Genomic DNA, 24224 nt, shown 5'->3' with positions numbered 1-24224 from the left:
GGATTATGAATCAAAATATAGAAAAGTATCAAAATAACTTTCGTTTAAAGCAACCTAAGCATAACCAAAGAAATTTCCAATCTATTGTCAGCTTCAAAGAGATTACGCTTGAATGTCGTCCAATAGATCGTCGTAAATCAACATTATGTTATGCGGCTATATGAATAATAATAAAAAGTCGCTGTAGACAGATACACAAACCGCTCCTGGATATTTGCATATCTACTTTGCAAACAAATCTAGCGCGCACCGCAGCTCTATGATCGGACGAACCACAAAATTCAATTATGTGGCAGACAAAATAAAAATGTCCGGAGTGTTCGTATCGTTGATTTGTTTTCCCTGTTGCATCATATTCTGCCCTTGCTCATGTCACCAGTATATCGAGACCTCATGAAGCCTTAGATGTGTTCTTTTCAGAGAACTTTCATAAAGGAAACCGAAGGCCATAATTGGCTGGTTACATGCGATGAAATAGCCGCTCGACACGCGACATGACACTTTATTGTTCAGATTTCATGAAGTTTAATTAAACATCCTCCCTAGATGGTACTGAAGATACAAGCTGATGGTTGTAATGTTTGATTGACTCGAGGAAATTGAGTTTGTCATAATATCAGGTTAAATATGAGTACAAAGGGTAATAAAAACAATTTAAACAAAACAAAGTACTTATTTTTGTTTTCCGTGTCTATAATGGGTGGTTTTAACAAAACAAGATATCGTCGAAGAAACAAACTTTGTATTTTCTAGAAAAATAAACAAGTTTTTGGATGTTTCCTCTGGTGGTCAAATGTTTATAAAAGTGCTCGAATCGTAAATTACTTAGACCTCTCGCAGTCGTACGATCCCGTGAAAATGTTTTCCCTTGGATGCATCGTGAATTTTGTAGAGGATAAAACGTTTCTACAGCGCTCTGCTATTGTGAAATATGTCAAGAAAATAATGGCGCGCAACTTTGGTAAGAGCGGCTGTTTGGCGAGATAATGTCTAAAGGAGAACGCGGATGATGAATTTGTTAAAGCATCGAAACGGACCTGTGTTGCGAATGAATTGTGTAATTGGCTTTTTTAAAGTTCATATCGTTCTCGTAAACATATTTTACATTATACCAAGTAATACAAAAGTGAATCAGAAGTTCACTACTTAATGGTTTTTTTTTGAAGTTACATTTATTTTATATTTCGTCTGACTTTTCAATTATTTCAATTTTGAACCTGCTATGATTCTGAGCGGTCCTGTTTAATTGTAATAGTTGGATTAAAATGGCTAAGTCTGGCGAATTGCATTATTAATTTTTATGTGACGAAGCGTGTTGCTGATTTATATTTGTATCTTCCTGACGGAGCCTACGTTGCGGACTGACATAATTATGTTAACAAATTAGTTGTATAAATTATGTATATGAGCAAATAATTTATGTAATTATATTTTGTATGGTTGGACTTATCAATTTTATTCTAATAAAGAAATAGTGAGGTTTTGAAAAATAAAACAAAATTTCCACTTCATGCATAAAGGTTGTGTTTAGAATATAAACTATTAATAACTTGTCAGAATGCAATCACAATACGAGTACAATGTGTGTATAGCTTATATTTCAAATGTGCCTTAAAAAAATCTAACAATAAAGGTGTATCCAGCCAGCATTTTCTGAAATTAAGCTAATCAAAGTTTCTACTAAGAAACATTTGAAGGAAGAAATGAATTAATTCTATTTTACACTAGAGTGCTCTAAAGCAGGTTTCTTACAGTAGAAGAAATACCCCGTGAAATTAACTTCTGGATTCAGTTTGCGCTGGACACCTCTCAGGTACGTAAGACAAATGGCTAGGGGGGCACGATTGTACCACTTACTTACATGAGACTTTGAACTTGCCCTGTAATTGATGATAATATTTGCAGTTACAAATATTGTTCAGTTACTGCGTCAGATGGAATTGTTATGAGATATTTTAGAGTATTGCATACTTACATTTATGTTTAAAATTTGTAATACTGTAGTTACGTTTACTAATATGGCTTCTAGACATAATTTGTTAGTAGAGAATACCACAGAGTAAAAAATATTACTTTTACTCTACTTTTGTAGACTATAGGTATATTCACCCCGTGTATATTACTTCTTATTTTTTGGTATCTCTACTTCTAAATATAAAACGTACATCGTAAAACTTTCTTTATGGGTGGAATAAATTTATCAATACGTTTAAGGTAATTTGCAATTTTGTATAGAAAGTAGAATAAATCCACCAAACAAGACTTCCGAGTTTTAAAACCATGATGTTTTAAATTTATAACGCCCCGCACCGACAATGTAAAAAATTATGTTTTGCAACCAACATGTTGACCATTTGTGTGCGATGATACTTAAGTAAATATCTAAATAATCCAAAAACTGGCACAAGCTTGGCTGTATACTATATACACGATCGTCGGGTGGCTGCGTCGGGCGTTCATAAAAAAGACAATTTGCCTTATTGCTGCAATCTGTTACACATGCTCCGCCAGTCCGCACACGGCGATGTCTGTTGCCCTCATAAACGACAAAGTAAACCATTATTTATTGCGCAAATTTAGGGTCAAACGCAACACTCATAAATTGCTTTAGTACCTAGCTAAAGTATATTGCCCTTAAGATATTTTAGTAGAGGAGAGATTTCTCATTACACAATAAACTTGCCAGCGTTAGATTGTTACATGTGGAATTTAGTATGCCTTTATAACATATTCCGTCCTAAAAACTTTTTAAAAAGATGTCATAAGAGAGGTTACACACGGCGACTTTTGGCAGCGCTGCAAACGCGATGCAGTAGTGATGCAGCCGCGATGCAAACGCGATGTATACACCATGCAAACTCGATCCAAACGCAATGCAAATGCGATGCACGTTTCAAATTCATTAAGTAATTTATTTATTTAATATATTTATTAATTTCACTTTCAAATTTACATTTAACAAAAATAATGTGCATAAACCTATACAGATTTTCCGTACATAATAATTATTCAAAATAAGCGACTGTATCAATGCAGTAGCGAGTTTGCATCGATGCAAACGCGCGTTTGCATCGATGTAGTCGTGCGTTTGCATCTATGCAGTCGTCTATTAATCGCAATTAAAAAAGCAAAAATATAAATCGCGCTTTAATCGCAAGTGTAGCGATTAATGCGCGTTTGTATCGTTGCTAAAAGTTGCCGTGTGTAATCAATCTAAGATTTTAAAGTGGGGAACGTATTCTTGTGTATTAATCAAATCAGAATGTGTTTGCTTTGTTTTAAAACGTAAAGTCAAGGAAAAATAATGACATAGGTTGATTCTAGTTTCTGTGATGACTAACAACATGAGAAACGTTAGCACCGCTTTGAAAAATACGAGTTGAACTTTTGAAAGTCTGAAACATAGCTCTTCTTTTATTCATGCTCTGACATGTGGCGCTGTACGTTGTGTACAAGGCTTTCTTTCCTAACAAAATAAACAACATTTGCGTCAACTAAGGTCCTTTGAGACGGTGCCTCTTCTTATGTTTTATGAATGAGTGCATCAAAACACTTACTATTCCAATATGATGTACTGTTACATAGAATTTTTATAAGGCGGTTTAAAAACGCAAAGTTGGTTAGGTATTATTTCTACAAGATTAAACATACCTTTAACTAAGCATCTAAAATATCAACACAATAGAGTTTTCTATTTAGAACACTAAAATTCCGACTCTTAAAGTAAATCTTGAACGTTTTAAGATCATCCCCACCATCATGCCACGTAGGCCGTTCCCTTTATCACGAAAAGCTCTATCCGTCCTTGTCCCACGCGGAAAAATTTCACACGTTTTCCAGCGAGCTGCATCATTTTCGTATCATTGGTAAAAATCAAAACCAATCCCTAAAAGTTTATGCGAAACGTTTATAATTGATTGCTCAAGGAAGCTGCTCATAAACCGTTTCGACTTCGAATAAACTCACCTTGTTAGTGCCAAATATAAACTGTACTTAATACTAAGAGTCAATGAATCAAAATGATTCTTAACACCGAAAGAATAAAGTTCAAAAGTCTTGCTATTAGTTGGTGTTATAGGGCGTTCCGGGTGAAGAGGATCGTTGCAAAACTTGGAAGGTAGGCTAGCGGGAATGTGCCGCAAGTCCTGAAAGAAGCTTTTAGTCGCACCGCGCACATGCTGGCGTGAGGACGAGTTCCAAGTATGGACTGAACGCTCCTCGTCACAACTTTCCGATAACTTTCGTAATTTAATACGTACCGCAGATTTCAGACAAATTTCGTTAATTTTTTGAAAGAAGAACTAAATCCATTTGTACGCAGTTTATTGACAATTAAGAGTTTTTTTAATGATGTTTTAGAATTGTGTAAGAAGAGTTTGAAACTGACTTCATGTATAGAAGATTAGAAGAGTATGTACACTTTGCATATTTTGAATTTTACTTGTTCTCTGCCCTCTTAGGTGAAATATTTTTTATTATTCTATACCGTCTTCAAGATGTTTTAAAGTCTTTTCATTATTATTTAAATTTAACTGATTTTCTCTACTGTCGTACACAATAATGTGGCGTTTGTTGTTTATTGTAAATAAGTATGTCAACAGAAATAACATGATAATAAAATAAATTAAAAAGTTAACGGAATTTTTTAAATTCAGTTAAGTATTAATTCGTTAGACTTACGGAAGCTTTTAAATTTAATGCTAAAACTCTCAAGTTAAAAAGTTATTGGTTAACGTTAGAACCTAAAAAAAAATTTTGATCATAAATATCGTACAATTTAATTTTCAGTAATATTGCCCGCATTTTCTTTCATTAAAACGATTTAAAAATATCATATATAGGTAAGCTTCTGTTTTTTTAAATAATAACGTGGTAAAGATTGAAATACACTGACGCTCTAACTTAATTAACAAGTGGACATTAATTAACAAAAGAAAATAAATAACAGTCAAAATCAATTTATTTTGAAAATCTGCTCACAAAGCATTCATAACTAATCCAATTATTTTACCAACGAAATCACAAAATGAAGCTAGCATAAATTTAAACAAGCAACGACTGCACAATCCCCACCGGGAAATAATATTCGTACAAATGAAAATTTCAACCGATGCATTTGGATTCACTGACGCCGCTCCCAGGTTTTAATTCCCTTGACGGTTGCGAATCGGCGCATGTTTTTTTCATTAAAGCGCATTCAATACGACGACGTAGCTTTGAAAAGCACACCCTTTCAAAATATTTTCCATGACATTCCACTCTGTACTGAGCTCGTCTCATTCAACGGTTTTTGTGTACACTTTTTTTCATGTCTTTTATATCATCACAAAACTGGCCGAGCAAATAACCAGAAATAATATTATCATGTGCCGGTATGCAAATTTTATAGCGCATACGGGAATCTGATAAAGTTGGCATTGTTTTGTTTTGCAACTCCTATTTTTATATATTCCGCTATTGGGTTGTAATTTTGGATTGGTATCAAAACAAACGGCAAACACCGCGTGAATACATCGTTTTTTGACATTTTTTTTTACAGAAGAGGCACATATTTTCTTTTTGTATTCGAATATAATTAAACAATCATAAAAAAATATGTACAGTTTTCGGTAATTTGTTTTTGTGCTTGTTTGTAATGTATTGTAATTTTCAATTACTTGCAATAGTTGCGTAAGTATAAACCAAGACACTATCAGTATTTAATCAAATACCAGCTTAAAATGCGTTCAAACTACCAAAATATCGAAACGTTGTTATATTATTCACTTGTTCGTCGCAATTGAGGTGGCTTAATAATTATAATAAACGTGGAACACCTTTAAGCAATTAATACCCTTTTATTGATTATAATAATTACAAAAACCAAATAAGGATATTCTTGGTACTAAGTACTGTTTTAACAATTAAATATAACTTTTTAATAAACTTAACAATTGTGTTTCTGAAGTTTAGTCCCTAGCTCCAATGTTGTAACTAAATATTACAATACTAGTAAAAGGGAGTTTTTTTATTTTATATAACTTCTGTACTGAGCTGGCAATTAAATGAATTATATTTTGATAGATACAATGAAACTTAAATAGCAATCTTATTATTTTAACAAAGTTCAAGTTAACATTTGTATATAGTTACCTCTGCATTTGTAAAAAATCCGAGGTGCCAAGAACATTAAATCAATAATAAAACCAGCAATTGAGCAGTACTGATGACAAAAACTTAATCTCAAAATGGTCATTGACATTGTCGAACATCATATAACTGATAATCGAAATTTGATATGTCACGAGTCACGGCTCATATTGTAACATTTAGAATGCCGGACGGGCTTTCCAGTTGCCACGTCATATAAATAAGCGTAAAGCAGTACGGCAACACGCAATCTGGTCGTTAACCCTTCTGTTCTAATGGTGATAGAGTTGCTTTAGTAACAAATACTTCAAGATGTTCTTGACTTGAAGAAAATACAATTTAAAGTTCTCTAATTTCCAAACATCAGGTTAGGTTAAAAACTGTTGCCAATTCACACTCACAAATATTTTTTGAAACTCCCTGCTTAAACATAACGTTCTTTTGTAAATAGAAGTCTACAACTACTTTTTTGAATATCACAAAGAAAAGTAACGGCAATTTTACCAAAGCCCTATTTTTTAAGCATTCTAAAGGTTTTCTACGTTTGGAAAGACGATTATTAATAAATGATTAATTGTAAATATATTTAATTATTGTAGTATGTAAATATAATAAATACAAAATTGTAACACTCTTTAAAAAAGTAATGTCGCAATCATGCAGTACCTATTACAAAGTAACGGAAAAAATGTAACTCTATTAAAAAAAATATCTATGAAGTCGATGAAACTGCTCCAGCGCACCGAATTTCAGCTGAAAAAGTGTAATTATCCGAACGTCGACAACTTATTGTGGTGATTATTTGCCATTTGCCGCTAATGATACCTCTACTAACTTTCAAGTACTCCTCCCTACTTTTGTAAAAGTTTCTCATAATAACTACTATATTACGAGAATCCATATATTCTACATACGCATTATTATAAATACTTAGTAGATTTTTGGTCTGTTTTTGTATTTAAATTTTCATTTGAAATCGATTTATGTTTCTGAACAAAAAATACAACTATTACGATTTCTCATTCACAAGACATTTAAAATATACAGTAACTACATTGTCGTACTTATGTTTTAAAGTATTAAAATTTTCCTATAATTATTACTTTCATATTATACACTGAAACTAATGGCTATCGTTATTGAAGGCCTATCGTTTAATCGGACAATAACGTCCATATCCCTATGTATGTACGTTTTATTGAAATTAGTCAAATATTTCATCTTTTACAGGTAAAAGGATGAAGCTTACCAGAATACCTTTCTACTTGAAAAAAATCGTCTTATAGACCTTCACTGATATATAAAATGAAAAAGTTAAAAGGCAAGAAATGTGCATGGGTTAGGGTTGTGTAAACAATTTCCAATGCCGGACCCGAAAGAAAGCGTGTGGTAGACAATGCAGAGCCTCCTCGGTGCGGCTACTACGTTGGCGATACTACAGATACTACTGTCAATAACTGGTGAGATTATTTTATATTTTTTGTTTCGTGCAAAGATTCATCATAATTTGAAGGCATCAGCATTTCTTCAATACCGGTTAGGTCAGTTGGAATATGTATCTCCTCGTGTAACACAATCGTTATAATTGATCCAAGATGCGTCGCAATGTGTTTTGTTCTAGAAGAAAAATGATTTGTATATTTGGAAATGAAATTATTTCTTTCTTCGGAGCTAAATCGTGTAAACTTGTTATTTCAATAAAACCAACGTTTACAACGTTTTACCCGTCTATATGCGAAAAGGTCACACTCAATTAATAGGCAGGATCCACATTAAAACGCCTGCAAAATAGTCCACTATTTCTAATTTCGTATGTCCACTTAATCCTAATTTCATTTAATGAAATATTTTGGCTACCGCCAAGTCAGACGTTTCTCTACTGAGTGGCCGCCCCGCATAAACTTATCATAATGAGTCAGTGTCAAATGATGCTCAAGTAGGTTCAATAGATTTTAGAAATTTCTAACAAAATCCGAAATTTGATTTTCCAATTTAAAGGCACATTTTTTCTGAATCTGATCTGATTTTAAGCGACGATGTGGTCGGTGTTACACTTTTGCCTAGTAAATGCTTATTCACCCTGGCCTTGAATATGGCTCCAAATTAGAGCTTTGTGGAAGCACAGACCGGCCAGTTTCAACTTACTTGCAGTACGCAACAAGAAATATGAATTTATGTCAATTTATTTGTTAACCACGGGGTTGAGTTAAAATCAATAACTACAAGCACACATACACAATTTTATTTCGTTTGGCAAATAGAACAGTAATTCGCATTTTCCACTTAAAAATAAATTTGTGGAAGGCAAAACAAGCAAGTTCAAATTGTAATTACTGTTTTTATCGCAGCTTACTTCTCTCTACCTGCGCTTAAAGCATTAAGTGAAATATTTCCCCATAAAATAAAAGAAAACGGGCTCTTTGAGACGGAAAATAAAATTTATTTTCAGACTGCACCAGTTAAAAAGATTCAGGTGGTTATTTTTGAAAAACGGGTACATACATTTCAGCGCACCTTAATGTGTGATCTGAATTCCCAAATTACAAATTTGCTCCCGCTGTTATAAAAAATCCGTCGAAATAAACACTGTATTCAAGTTTAATCATTAACTAACCATAACTGTGAAAGAATATCGTAACAAAAGCCAAGCAACAAGGAACCTCTTTCATCAAAGATTACAACGTCGGCAAGGTGTATAAGAATTGAGTTTACGACGGTAAAGACAATATTGTGTAGTTCCATCAGACGGTATTAGCCGCGCACCCGACGTCATGCGCTAAGGCGGGTGGTGTTCAGGGCGGGCGGAGTGCGACCGCGGCGCGAAGACACCCGTCACCCGCGGCGGAACCAGCTGCCTCACTCGCGTGCTGTTTGCCAATTTATCACTAAGCTGATTATATATAGGCTCGTTCCTGTGACGTGCTTTATGACCTTGTTTGCTCTCCTCCCATTGTTTCACACTCCTTTATTTACACACCTTTTAAATCAAAGACAAATATCCAGGAATTTTTCCTTCAATGCACCTACTGAGTTGTCGAAGAAAAATATTATTTCATTCTTTTAATCGGATTCCAACATTGATTAACTTTCCTCATTGCTTTTCAGAAGTATTGATACAATTTTATTATATTATAATAAAATATAACATAATTCATTAAAGTTTTTCCATATTGTATTTATTTTTATTTAATTTTATTTATATTTATTATTTATTATATTCAATGAGGGCTATGTAAATAAATTACCAATTATATCCTGGACCCATTAAGTCTCCTCAATATTGTATTAAATTTACGTTACTTCAGACATCCATCTGCTTCATTTCCCCGTAAAGAACCTGTTCCGCAGCACTGCACAGATAGAGCAGTACAGTGAGTTGGAATGTACAATATTTCTTATTGTCTATGTGATAAGCAATTAAGTTTAATTCTTGAACTGAACTACACTAAATTGATACTCAATTTTGTACACTTTCTTTATGCACTACCGAAGCTGTCGTTGACCCTAAAGACGGCAAAGGAAATATACAGCAAAAAGTACAAAAAGCAAATTGCATAAAAGTAAACAGCAGCAGCAAAGGCGCGCCGCAAATTGTGTTTTCAGTGTTCCGGAGCGCAGGTGGCAGGCTGGCCTTAAGCTCGCCGCCCGACAAATCCGCGTGCGACTTTAATTTAACTTTACCCTACTGAATATCGTCCATACACTAAAATTTAATTCATAAATTCCACGGCATTTGAAATAATAATATTTTAGTGAAGGTAAGCTCCGATGCCGCATAAAGTTCCTTGACGAACCTTTTAATTAAGACGTTAATTTAAAATGTCTAAAATGTACAAAGACTTTAAACACACAATCGTACAAGTCATAGTACAACTACTATTTAATTTCTAAAGATTTCTAGTTTTCTTATTTAGTTTGTTCAGTTTCAGTAAGCTGCGCAAACATGGCGGAAAAGGGTAAATGACTATGAAAGCACGGAATAAATCAGATGGCAACAGGCTGATAGTCATGAGCAATAGCTGAAAAAGCACATTAATTATCCTTAAAATATTCGAGGAAAAGTAAAAAACAGATAACGTCAAGATAACTATTGGTATGCTTTCTTTAAAAATAAGTATGATTTTAATAAGCTTATATAAACGTAATACCGTTTTACACATTGATTAGCATGTACAGTTTAGTTAATATCGTATTATAATTATAATCCAAAATCGTCGCGAAAAATTTCGTGATCACGTTTTTATGGTGTACAACCTAGTAAACAGACGACTCAACTGATGGAAAGTGGTTACACGTGTTTGCGATACGTAAGAAGTATTTTAATACCGCTAATGCGTTGCCGGATTTGCATGTGATATGCATCGGCTCGCCCTAATCTTCAATCCAATACACATCAGCTTTAAACTAAGTACCTAAGGTGGTATACCTGGCAGGTTCTAGTGTCACCACCCGTGTGACAAACATGACAAGTGTCGAACAATCCATGCTAGCTCAATACCGTACCATAATATTTATATGGAACCTTTTAATTAATTTTTTCACGATCTCTGAAGATATTTGTACAATTTGCTATATAAAATCATCAAATACTACGCTAGCATCTATCAACACGTAAACTAAATGGTGGAGGTACTTGAAGCTTATTGGAATACTAAGTACAAACTTCCCACAAGCAGAGAATTTACTAACAGTAATACATGCTATATGTAGAAATGGATAAAGCTATAAAGGTGTTGTGGGGCAAATGTGACAGCATTTATTTGCATAAAATGCATTTGTGAATTATACTCGCTGTCTAGTAGAACTATAAAGCGTCGGATTAATGTAACACGCGAAAATATTATAAAGTTTGTTTTATGCATACATTGTTGCATAGTATTTTGCATACATGCTTCAACCGTGTTACATGTTAAAAATCATCTTTTTTTAAAAGTTTCCAATTTTTGGTAAGTATTTGGGAAAATTATGGCAACATAGTCTCAGTCTAAAGATAACTAATGTCACTTTTGACAACTAATTGGTGGAGTTTTATTCGAAAACCTCAGAGAATTGAAAAAAATAAGTAAAACATATATCTTTACTTGCCACGTCTGCGTGGCAATTAATTTATAAATCTAAATCTAAAGTATGTATTAGATTTACGACAATTCTGATGATCGAAATAACTAATAAAATTAATTTATGGTTACGTTGCTATTGATGGGTAGATAAAGAAATTATGAAGATTATCTAATTTTATCACTACTGTTAATTCGAAATGTTTTCTACTTTTTGAATTATTCTCTTATTTTCATCTTATGTCTACATTTTTATTAAAATTACTTGGCAGCCACTTTGAAAGCACAGCGCTACATATTTCGAGCAGCTCTGTAAACACAATTAAAGGCCCATTTAGATGGAGAGAGTTTCTCGCACGCTTCGTGACGAAAACTCGTACGCGATTATCGTAAGCAATAATCGCCATAAGATTATCGTATCGTAATGTTTACATTCAGGCAAGAACTAAAATCTCGCCTACGATTATGTCGTACGAGATTCGCAAGCAACTTAATCGCCTCCTCGACTGTTTACACGGAGAAATATGTAGTAAGGAGATTCTTGCTTACGAGTTTTCGACTTGTCTAAACACGATCTCGTATGACATTTTTTCAAGTTCATACGATTATCGTACAAATCGGTTCGAACCGTTTTGAGTGCGAGAATTGCCATTCGAGTTCAGTGATTACTGCGGCATTGACTATGGATATACCAAAATGACGCAAAAATCATTCAAATTTGAAACTGCTGATAATATTAAGTTCATTGCACTGTATGGAAATATATTTTGTATTATAATTTGTTTATAATTTTTTTTTTAATTTTATATCTACTGACACAAACAAAAACTGACAATTATGATAAATTTATGGGGCGAGTGAGTGCGTGATTGAGTGAGTGAGTGCTTGCGTGCGTGCGTGAGTCAGTGAGTGAATAAGTGAGTGAGTGAGTGAGTGAGTGTGTGAGTGCGTGAGTGAGTGAGTGAGTGCGTGAGTGAGTGCATGAGTGAGTGGGGAGTGAGTGAGGAGTGTTTATTGAAAAGTGCATTTAGTTGTAAAGTAGTGTTCGCCATCTTGGATTTAGAAATAAATGCTATATTCGTAATTTCTATTAATTCGTAATAGTTAATTCGTAAATTCGTAATAAATACTCCTCACTCACTCCCCACTAACTCTCCACTCACTTCCCACTAACTCCCCACTCACTCTCCACTCACTACCACTCACTCCTTCCCCCACTCACTCCCCACTCGCTCACTCACTCGCTCACTCATTCACTCACTCACTCACTCACTCCCCATTATTTGAAAAAAATTTTTTCGGTCTCGTTCCATTAATTATTGTCTTATAAAAGCAGTGATTATCAAAACACCCTCGCGCACTGCACGCATGGTAGAAACGGCTGGTACAAAAATGTTTGCTTTCAAGTTCTGTTTACACGGAGACGTTCAACATGCAAAGGCGAGGCGATTATCGCTCACGTGGAAGGGCGATAATCGCGAATGTTTAGACGAGAAAAGTTTTTTTATATTCTTTCGATAATCGCATCTTCGAGACGAGAAACTCTCTCCATCTATATGGGCCTTAAAACATCAAGCAAGGAAGATTATAATGCTATTGTAATAAGCAGTACTGTGTACCACGTAAATGACGATCCAGTCATATCGAGAGACTCTTACGTTTCAAATCAACATGGATATTTATAGTTCTTTAGCATCGGTATCAAAACCACTGTTTCTTCTAACAGCAAAGTTGCTTGTTTACGAAATACGAAAAGCTATTGTGTCGATTATTATATTTTGAAGTAAGTAGTTTGTTTCCTCACGTAAAATAATGTGTGAAAATTCTAGCGAATACAAAAAGTGCTAGCGAAGTTCACTAACTTATTGTCAACAATAACATCACCGAAAATCTGACTAAGGGTCCCATTTGTCGTGACGACAGATAGTCGTGGAGTTTAAAGAGTCGTGAGTAGAACAATAAGATTAACTGTCGTTCACGACTTTTTTGATGTTACGAAGACTGTCGTGACAATGGGAAGAGCTAGAACGACAGTCGTCGGACGATAAATAAAATGTCACCATAAAAATATGAGTACAGATAATCGCAGCTTTAAACGATTCTGTCGTGCAAACGACAAGGCGGCTGCCGTGAACCGATAAATTGTCGTCACGATCTAGTAGAAACAGCTATACACGACAGTCGTTCAACTTAAACTTAAAATAAACATCCACAACACAGTCACGACAGATAGTAGTGATATGGGAACAGGCTAGATGCGACAGTCGTCCAACGATAAATAAAACATTACGACATAATGTGAACGCGCCCTAACGAGACGAAGCGAAGGAGGCGGTGCGGCGATCCCTCTATCGGATCGCACCTTGCATCCTTAACATAATTATGCTAACTAATATTATTTATGAATCTTATACGCGAACTTAGCATATATGCCTAACATTATAAGCAACCAACATGATATTAAAATGTCTTAAAGTTATTTTTAGACATTTGGTTGGCTTTTTCTACATATGTAGATGTATGAATGTACTTAAAATGTACTTGCTTTGTTACGTTGTTATAAAATCTGTTCTATAGAAAAATAGAATATGATAATTTGATAAATAGCAATAGGATAATTGCAAGTCTTACGAAACTCTTGCAGCAAGACCGACGCGAAGACCCAAATGTATTGACGCGACACATCAAGACCAAGACTGGGATTATTTACATCTTGGTCTTGCATTGGGAAACACTAAATGCAACTAGTGATGAATGTGCTATCTTCGTCATGCTTGAACATCAGGAACATACTGTTAGTTTATACTCGACAGGTGTCTTATCGCCATTGTACTTTTAATCTATATCTCAACGCTTTTCAAACATGAATGTCCTTTTTTTAGGAGGAGGTTCTCAATTCGACTGTATGTTTTTTTGTATTATGTTACGCTATAACTCCGCCATTTGTGAACCGATTTTGATGATTCTTTTTTTGTTGGAAAGAGAATATCTCAGAAATGGTCCCATTTAAATTTGAAGAAAATATTCGACCTCTAAGGGTGGTAAACTAGGGGATGAATGACTTTTGAGGTTGGTTTTTTACTACTCTGTACTGAGGTCAGGTTATTTTATAAAAAATAAGCGCGCATTTGACCTTCATCTCACCTACCTGATGGAAAGTGACGAAGAGATCGACTCTCGTCGACGATCGACACTCTCGGTTTGAAAAGGTCCAAGTTATAGCGTTCGGGGAACAAGTTCGCAGGCAGAGAATTTCACTCCATGTAAATGTGGAAGCGAAACGCTTCGTGCGAATCCTGCAAATTCCACAACATAGGGGTGGGACTCCTGCCGACGTCTAGTCCCCCGATGATGGAAAGAGGAAGGCGGAATCAAATTATGCAATTCCATCGCACACTCTTCGTGATATATCCTGTACAATACTGATAAGCAGGTGCAGGGCACTTTACGGCGGTGTTCAAGGCTCAGCAGCTTCGTCTCTACTTATTCCGAGTCACCTATAAGCCTTGGCATACTTTTCGATTATATCCTATATTTCTCAATCTTTTAGCCAAACGGCACATTTTGTCGAAATTTCTTTTCCTGAAAATTTCTTTTGACACACTACTGTCGATATTTTTTATGATATGACACACACACTGGTCATTCGAATTTGAATCTGAAGTCATGTGAATATTGAACATTTTCCACATAAAATATATCTGCTGCTCTTGATTTCAACAAGAACATTTTGATCTTGAACGTAAATGTAACTTTGAACTAGGACTAGGCCAATTTAACATTTCTAGTATGTAAAACCAGAACCATTTTTTACATTTTTTAATGCACTGGAACGGCTCATAGAAATCAAGATTGTCTTACTCAGTATAAGTTTTATCCGTTTCTATTAAAAGTTATTTTTCATTAAAATTTTACCTTTCATGAATGTTGTGTGATGATGATACACTGACCAGGAAAGAAGCATTCCCTGATTCGATGGATTGGTCTTGTAGAAAGGTGGCGCAAGGTAGATAATAAAAATAAAAATAGCTGTGTTTTAAGTGTCTGGCTACAGCTTCATACCCGTCCTTGGCCTTGAAATTTTGCCTGAATTTGTATGACTGTAAAAAAATCTTTAAAACCAATTTACAAATACCGTTTTACTCCTAAGTCTACTTCTTCGTGCCGCCACTTGGAAACATATGACAGTTGAGGAGATTTTGTCGCATTACACACATCTTGTTTGTACACACCTTGTTTGTATTGAAGTCAGCTATTGACGTAAATAGGCTTTATGCACCGCCGCCATTCTAATACGTAAGCTAAATTCATCAAAGCCCTCTCTGACTGAATACGGTAAGGTAGGTGTTCGCGCCTAGCTCATTTGAGCTTATTTATACAATGTGATTTACGTTATTGCGAAAACTAATTCACCAGGCGCTAACTTACCAGCTTGTCTTTTTTTGATTTTCACGCCTGGAACAAATACGCCAGCATTTTCGTGTGCGCTGGCAGAAGGAATATATATTTCGAAGCTGCAATTGAGAACGAAATGGCGAACAAACAAATCAAATTCAAGCGTTGGAGACTTGAACTTGCCTCATGAAGACTTCAGCAGTAAAGTTCCTTGTGAAAGAGTACGTCCAGGGAAGTACTGCCACTTTACCTATTTTTGTTGCCAAGCAGTAATGTCAGCATTACTGTTTTCCGGTTTTGAAGGGTAAGGGTGCTAGTGGAATTACAGGCACATAGGACTTGTTAACTTATGTCTCAGGGTGATGGGCGCAGTGGCAGTGCCCCTCAGATGTTTGCGATTTAAAGTTCTGAGTGGCAGTGCAACTATTATGGACAGGCGTGTATCTAACCATCAGGCGCGCGACTTATTCGTTCCGTCACTAGATATTATAAAGAAAAACTTATCACTCATGTGAAGCAATAGTAGTCAATCATATTAGTACTTACTTAACGTAAGTTACTAAATCTGTCTAATGACACCAGGCGGTCACTACAAGTAAAAAGAAACGGAAGCACGCGCTCAAAGAGTAGATAATAACGTTGCCCGCCGTGTAATATCGTGCAGAATCGAATGCGCTAAGGTTAATACAAAGATTGTAATGTAAACGAAAGACTTATTTGAGACTTTTAAATTATAATTATTTCTTTAGAATATATAATCATTATATAGTGAAAGTTAAGTAGCAATATATCTCGCTACTGTGAAGAAAGACATCGTGATGAAACCTGCACGTCGAAGAAGATTCAGAGCCTTTGGACAACGTGGGAGGTCGCCAACCCGCATTGGGCTAGCGTGGCGGAATACGAAATAATAATAATAACAATATTTTCCTTAGAGGAGATCCATGCCCAACATGGTACAACTAATAAGTTGACGATGACTGTGACTTAAATACAAATCATTGTCAATCATTAATTTTACACCCATTCACTGAACAATAATTACGCGATTGCGACATTGCGATGATTTTTCTAATTAAACGTGGCGTATACGACCATTTCAGATGTGCGTGCAACATCCTTTGAGCGCTTGCACTGTTGGCGATGCATTCAGCCCTGGGGCTTTCTTTTTTTTTTACGTGGGTAAATCCTCATGGATATCTCTCTACTGCGGGAGCAACAGAGAGGTCATGTCGGACTCCTACCAACTAAAACCCCACGGTGTTCCGTCCCTGCACCTTTTGCCGGGACTACGGGTACGCTTTCGCACTCTTCCGCGGTCCCAACGGCGCTGGCCCTCGGCCGAGGGCCCCTTCCCGTTGAGGTGGAGCTGAAGAGACACCACCTCATTCATCACTTACAGGGGCACGCAGGAACACCGCGCGCGCCACCTCGGGGTCTATACATTACGGGCGGCGGACGTGCCCGCGTCCACTGCCAAAACCCCTGTTATGGGGGTTGAAGGAGGGCATGATAGTGCCTCCTCCGAAGCCCTGCTGTCCTGCAGAGGATTGGAAGAAGGGTGGTGGCGTCCTTCTCCCGCTCCGCAGCTTCCTTCTGCGACATTACGCGTTCGCAGAAGGATACTACCTCCATCCACGACCTGTCACTTTCCAGCATTGATTTGATCATTGCAGGGAGTGACAGGAAATACCCCACTGCGGCAACAAGTTCACGGCGCTCATAGGCCCAGACTACAGAGACAGACACAGGTACTTTCCGAAGCAACCATGCCCGGGAAGCACCTGCACCAGCCGGAAAGTCAAGGACCCATGCGCCCTGTCCATCCAGTTCTCAAAAACCGGACGGATAGCCTCCACGGTCTTGCTCCCGGCTCTGGGTTGGGCCAGTCGCCCCCTCCACTTTCTAAGCAGGGACTGACGCGCATAAAACTTCCACAACTGCGCTTCCTGCAGCGTGGGATCCTCGCCACGGAGACGGAGGTCAATGCGCCATTGATACATGGCAGCATAGACCTCCGCCTCCAGATCCCAAGGACGAGACCCCGCTAACAAGCACGCCGCCTCATAGGATATGGTGCGACATCCTCTGATAGCCCCGACCGCCATCACCCTCTGAGATCTCCTCAGGAGTGCGATGTTTTTCTCTGTAAGGGCGTCAGACCATACGGGAGCCCCATATAGAGCCATCGAGCGCACCACTCCCATGTACAGGCGACGGCTGCTCGCTTTGGGCCCTCCGAGGTTGGCCAACAGCCGCTTTAAAGCAGCAGCAGAATAGACAATATTGGGAAATCATTCGTTCTTTCAATCACTTTAGCAATTATACATTACTTGGTTGATAGGTTTGTCATGGTAAGAATATGAGTAATATTATATTAAGCTTACTTTAAGCTTACATTGAAATAAGATTGTTTTTGAAAAGGTTATGATAGGCCCCCTGGAGGTAACCGACACGCATATGGACATAGCGGTTGCAGCGCCACTAAGAGCTTTAAATCGCAAAGATCTGAGGGGCACTGCCACTGCACCCGTCACCCTGAGACATAAGCTGAGAAGTCCCATGTGCCTGTAATTTCACCAACACGTTTACCCTTCAAAACTGGAACGCAGTAGTGTTAAGTAAGGTTAAAGTAACATTGTTTTAAGAGGAGGAGGTACACCCCCAGACTACAGAGACAGTCATGCACTTGTTCGTACCGTCTCTCGGTATCATGAAAAAAGAATCAAACCTGAGACGACCTTATACAGCGCCCACAGTGTAAGCCTTTGGGCCCCGAGGTTGTCATAATTAAATTAATCTATCCATGGCCTATGCCCCATGTTTTGTCCCAACTACGCACCTCTAGATAGGTTTTTATTAGATACATATATAACTAAGTACCTCTATAGTACTTCATGTAGAGATATTTCAATTTAATATGATATTCATTTATAGACAAAAAACTTATGTCTGCACAGAAGGTACTATTGGAACTGTGCCGAAATTACAATAGCGATTTTCGATTTGAAACATTTACAAGGTAATGGTTTTGTTTATTTTTTTATATAACTTTGTGCTACCATATTTCAACATTTTAGTACTGAGTGACACAAAGCGAAGAAATACGTGCTTTATTTCCTTATCGATACCTTTAGACTCAATTAGCGTAAAGGTCAATATGTCGAAAATGAGTTATAAATACAGTTTTTTTTACATTTTTTGAGCTCTATCGAACTGTATACTTAAAATTGTAAGATCTCTAAAAAATTGAACTTTACACTAATGTTTTTTTGTCTAATATGAAAATTTGAAGTTTCGAGGGTGTAAATATCAAAGCTTCAAATGAACAAGAAAAGCACGTGAAAACAAGTTATATCAAAGTATAGGTGTAAAAGTCTTCATTTTGTAGTCGCATAAGTTATTTAAATTATGGTTATGTTGATCTCAGTAGTAGCTTTTTTTTATAATACCAAGTGACGGGATGAATAAATCGTGCGCCTGGTGGTAAACGATGTAAGCCTGTCCATAGAGCAGTTGCAGAGTCGCTTCGTTATACGGAATCAACCAAAGCCATTTGAGGTATAATGGGTTCTTTTTATAGTTCTTTTGATAAATAAGTTTGATTATTGATCGATTGATTTTAAAAAATAACTCAAATAGTATATTTGTGTATAACATTTGTTTAAAATATTACTAGATTAATATAACTAGATATTGTGTCCTGCAGAATTTTCCGTAAAGTCGTTTGAATTTGATACTTAATGCAGTCTCCGATTGGGACGATGCCAATCTTCTCAAATTTAACGCTACCAAAACGCAAGCATTTCTATTCTCTACAAAACAGAGTTCCTTTGACCTAACTCCGACTTTTCGTGATATATCCATACTGTTAGCCGACCTTCTCCAGCTACTTGGAATGAACCTTTCGTCCAATCTAAACTTAGATACATACATTAGGCAGATACATTGAATCCATGGCCAAAATGCAGCCAAGATGCTTGGCATACTTTCCTAGGTGAGGCGTTACGTCACATCGGGTCAGTTGCTTCAGCGGTACCAAGAATAGGTCCGGTCATATGTGGAATATTGCTGCCACTTATGGGATGGCTCTGCCAAATACCAACTGGCTGCTCTGGATTCCATCAACTAGCGTGGCAAGACGCATAGATACCTTGTAAATAATTTAGTCAATCAAATAAGCGCGTGAACTAAATACTACATACTACACATAGCTCATGTAACAGAAAAAAAGGTTAATTTTGTTTCTACTACTATTTCGTCTACAGTGACAGTAGTTTTCGATGTCCGCAATACAAGTACCTTAGGTACTTACTTTGGGATGAGAGCAAAGTATGTGATGTTGTCTAATATTTATTTAAATATCATTACTTACAGAAGTTCAACTTCAAGTGATATGCTATTTAATTTTGTGTATGCTTACTTAACGCCCAAAAAAACGCAATAATTTTATCTAAGACTTACTAATTAAACCGTTATTAAACCGTTAAATTATTTTTTACAGCGTGGAGTGTAAAGGACATAATTGTTACTTTTACAGCAATGTAAACGACACTAACTTCTAAAATTCATTTTTGTTCCGAATAGTAACTTAACTAGGCTATAAAATGAAGAATTGTTAGATTTTTCTCAGAAACGTCAAAAGTTATAGGTCAAGAAACAAAAAAGTTGTAATAGTTTTTCTGAAAAAGAAAACTTTTTATTTCTCCTGATCAGTTGCGTTTTGTTCTTTACACCAGTTGAGTCTAAAGGTATCGATATATACCACGTTATCTGATAAAAAGGAAGAACCAAATTATAAATATATTCTGTAGTAATAAGGTAAGCCGCTTACTTTGCTAGCTCGGTACTAAATCTAAAACGCGTAATGGATCCCAAACAAAATAACAGGTTGTTAACGGCAATTGTCATAAAATAACAATTGTTCCTTTTCATTATGAAGCAGGTTTAAATACAAAAGGTCGTTATTGTGACAAAAAAATAAAAATAAATAGCAGTAGAGTTCCTTGTGAAAGAGTTTGTCCAAAAAAGTACTGCCATTATATCTATTGCTGGCGTCAAGCAGTAAAATGTGAGCATTATTGCGTTCCAGTTTTGAAGGTGCTGATGAACACGCACATAGAACTTGGAAATTGGAATGGATGTACCATTGTCCATTCCTCAGAGTGACGGACGTAGTGGCAGGACCCCTCATGTCTTGATTTAATAAACCTCTAAGGGACACTCCCGTCACTTAATATACAAATAAAAATATGTAAATATAAAAAATAAACAGCATAAATGGTATTTGGAATATGTGGAAATCTATAATAACATTACTATCTATTAGTACGCCAGTAAATTTAACTTCATACCTCTCTTTCCAAACGACTCATTCATAATGTCCAGCATTTTTTGCAATATATAAAACTAAACGGCTTTAAAAATCTTACATTAGTAAATAGAACCTCCTCGTCCTAAATGTATGAGAGACACTTGTGTTTTGCAAATTCAGAAGAGTCACCTTATTCAGATGACCACAAAGTAAATATTTTAACTTTCAGCCAATGCCTACATAATATTTTGAAAAGTACACTCGGTTTATTAGTACACAGTCTTCATCCACAAAATATCTTTTGTCAGACCCTTGTCTCCTTTATTTTCCTAATAATGGTGTAATACTCAATTCAGTATGTTGGAAAAGGTATTCAATGATCCCATTACGTTAAACTGAAAAGGTATTTTTTTGTGAATTTAGGTAGAAAATTGTATTTTGACGAGAAACTCAAATTCAAGAATATGAAACAAAACAATGACTCGTAACTAACTCCTTTACAACTATATAAATAAATTTATGCAAAGTTACTATTTCAGTATAATATGAAGATACAATGTTAGAACTCTAAATGGAAATCCATAACGCATTAAAGAATATCCTCAGCACATGCGCAAGTTGGTTGAGCATCAATTGTTCGTGCAGAATATTAGAACGGTATTGCTTAAGGCTCTTAGCTGAACTTCCGTGTAACATGTTCTATGCGAAACCGTTGATTTGAATATTGAGAACTTGAGCTTCATATTACGAACCCTCTACGACAAGTAATAAGCTTATTATAGTAAGATTATTATAATGTTAAAACCATGATGTTTTATTGGCAGCTTTGTGACTATTCATTCACTCAGTTCGTACTATGACGCGACTTTAACATTAAAGTAATGTAATCCTTATGTCAAATTTAGAAATCTTAAAATAGTTACTCGGACGCAGTGGAAACAATATTATTTTCGATATTATTGCCTAAGTATTGATTTGTAATAATTAAAAGTTATGTTGAACTTATTTATTGACATAAATCGCTTCAATATTTTTTTATTTTTTTTATTTAATAGTAAATAGGAAATAATTTCTCGTTAAATAAAAATACGCGATGTTTATTTCGTAAAATTATAACAGCGACATCTATATGCTCTTTGGCGACACTAACAATTGACACTAGACTATAATTCCGAATTCACAACGTTACTATCAAGATTCAGTTTGTTTTATTTACTTTTCTTCATGAAAATGCAGAACAATAATTGAAAACAAGGTAATTTTAATAGATTTTATTATTACATACTTTTATTTTTCTAACAGTTAAACCTTAGAATAATAACGCATAGAAACGTAGTCCGCACACGCTAAGCGAGGCAAATTGAAGCGCTCCCAATGGGCCTACACGAGCGGGCGAGCCTTCAGTGCTCAAGGTCGACTTGCACCGCGAACAGCTCAAGAATTTTAGCTAAAAATGACGAAATGTGCGGTAAATGAGTGTAAAAATACGTCAGACAAACATAAAATAGATACTAACATCACATTCCACAAGGAAGTAACGCGTTTCAACTTGTATTTTTATATAAATATTCACTAAAACCGAAAATTAACCTACTACTAAAACCAAGCCTATATGAATTTGATTTTTGCCTCACTTGTGACAGTTCGTTTGATATGAAACTATTATTCTATGCGTTATTATTCTAAGAGTTAAACATTATACTCGATAAGACGATTTGGAACATCAAAAAAGAAAGAGATGGTATTGTATAGTTCATATAACGTTATTTCTTTCCTATTTTTAATAAGGAATAGACAATATTGAGCAATCATACGTTCTTTCAGTCACTTTAGCCTTCTTTTATTTTTTTTTCCACCCTCTAAGCTTTAGCCATAATACATTAAGCTATTTATTGTGACTTATGAATGATATACAAAAAGAATGTAGATAAATTTAAAAGGAATATATATGACATAGATAAAAAAGGAATTTTATAAGGTCAATTGTGTATATAAGCTCATTATACACATTGAACATTATACTTATTTCTTCAAATTTATGTCATACACAAAATGGGTTACAAAATTTTGTTTTTGGTATCTGAAAGAGAAAAATGCAAAATAGCCCGAAAAATAATAAATTCATCAAATATTACAAAATAGAACTAAATTCCATCACTTGTACTAGAACAAAAATATGAAATCTCCAGTTTATTCTTCACAAAGGGTTGGTTGAAAGAACGAGTGACGTCTACAAATTAAACTTCACTTGTGAATAGACTTAAAAAAGGCTATAAAAATCAGGCACGATTAAAATTATTCGCGCCATGGAAGCTTTTGTTATCGCGAGTGCGACGCCTGCAGCCAGCACAAGTGCACATGCCACGCAAAGAACAACCAATGCACCGTGAAATTGCCTATTTTCCACGTGAATTTATTTATTTATTTCATACACCGATGACATTTTTATTCGCTCTTACGGACCACTGCGTTGGAAAATCGGTATCGAAATCTACTTTTCAATAAATTACTTTTATTATTCATCACTTACAATTCATTAAGAATGATATTTAATTAAAAATTTGTTAATTAAACATTCAAAGTTAGAAGTAGATTTATAAGTTACTATCGATTGATGTCGGTATACCACTGTCGTAACTGTGCGATGTGTTTAATATTGCACGACGCAGAGGTTGGCAATGAGTGGCACTGCGTAAAGTGTAAAGTCTGGTTCAGAGTGCATACGTAGACACAGATATATCATTTAGCTCACTCAAAACGGAAACTGATTCATTTCCGATGCACGGTTGCACCTCTTTGTGGAGTACGTCGGCAGAGAATTGCTCGCGTTTTCAGCATTTGATTGCGACATCGATACCTTTATAATTTTGTTGACTATGCTGTGTTACAGCAGCGTACCTATACCATAATTGCTGTCTAGTTTTATAGGTAGAAATTTTAATAATAATAATTATTATTATATATAATGTTCAAGACAACATAGGTCTACTAGTTTACGGTTTAATATTTATGATTGTATTAAAAAAATACAATCAGAATTAAAATTAAAATTGAAAGTAGACATAACATTAACTGCTGAAAATTTAAATATTATAATAAAATCATACAAAAAATTATAATTGAAATAAAATACTAAAATAAGCATTAAGCGTGTGGTAAAAGAAAAATACAATAAAAAAGAAAATACTATACTAAATGCTACACTTTAATTCAATTTAAAATTATGTATGATTGCCATACCAATACGCCAACAAAATGCTCAAGAATGGGCTCTGCTATTTTGTCACTTAACATTTAAGAGCACTTGATAAAATTTTGTGATATAAATG

The 24224-nt window shown here is 35.5% G+C and overlaps 1 protein-coding gene across 1 annotated transcript in view; it reads left to right on the top strand.

The window, feature by feature from the left end:
* The first annotated feature begins 4216 nt into the window (after positions 1-4216).
* LOC113235193 (carbonic anhydrase-related protein 10) overlaps positions 4217-24224 on the top strand; it is a 54193-nt gene continuing 34185 nt past the window's right edge. The window contains exons 1-2 of the mRNA XM_026470809.1: positions 4217-4410; positions 7360-7589. Of these exons, the coding sequence (XP_026326594.1) occupies positions 7526-7589 (64 nt within the window). The 5' untranslated portion in view covers positions 4217-4410; positions 7360-7525. The remainder of the gene's footprint in view (positions 4411-7359; positions 7590-24224) is intronic.

Source organism: Hyposmocoma kahamanoa, unplaced genomic scaffold, assembly GCF_003589595.1.
Source record: "Hyposmocoma kahamanoa isolate Upper Pololo Valley unplaced genomic scaffold, ASM358959v1 87, whole genome shotgun sequence".
In the NCBI taxonomy this organism is placed as follows: Eukaryota; Metazoa; Arthropoda; class Insecta; order Lepidoptera; family Cosmopterigidae; genus Hyposmocoma; species Hyposmocoma kahamanoa.
Note: the sequence above shows the minus strand (reverse complement) of the source record. Positions and strands in the feature narration are given on the sequence as shown.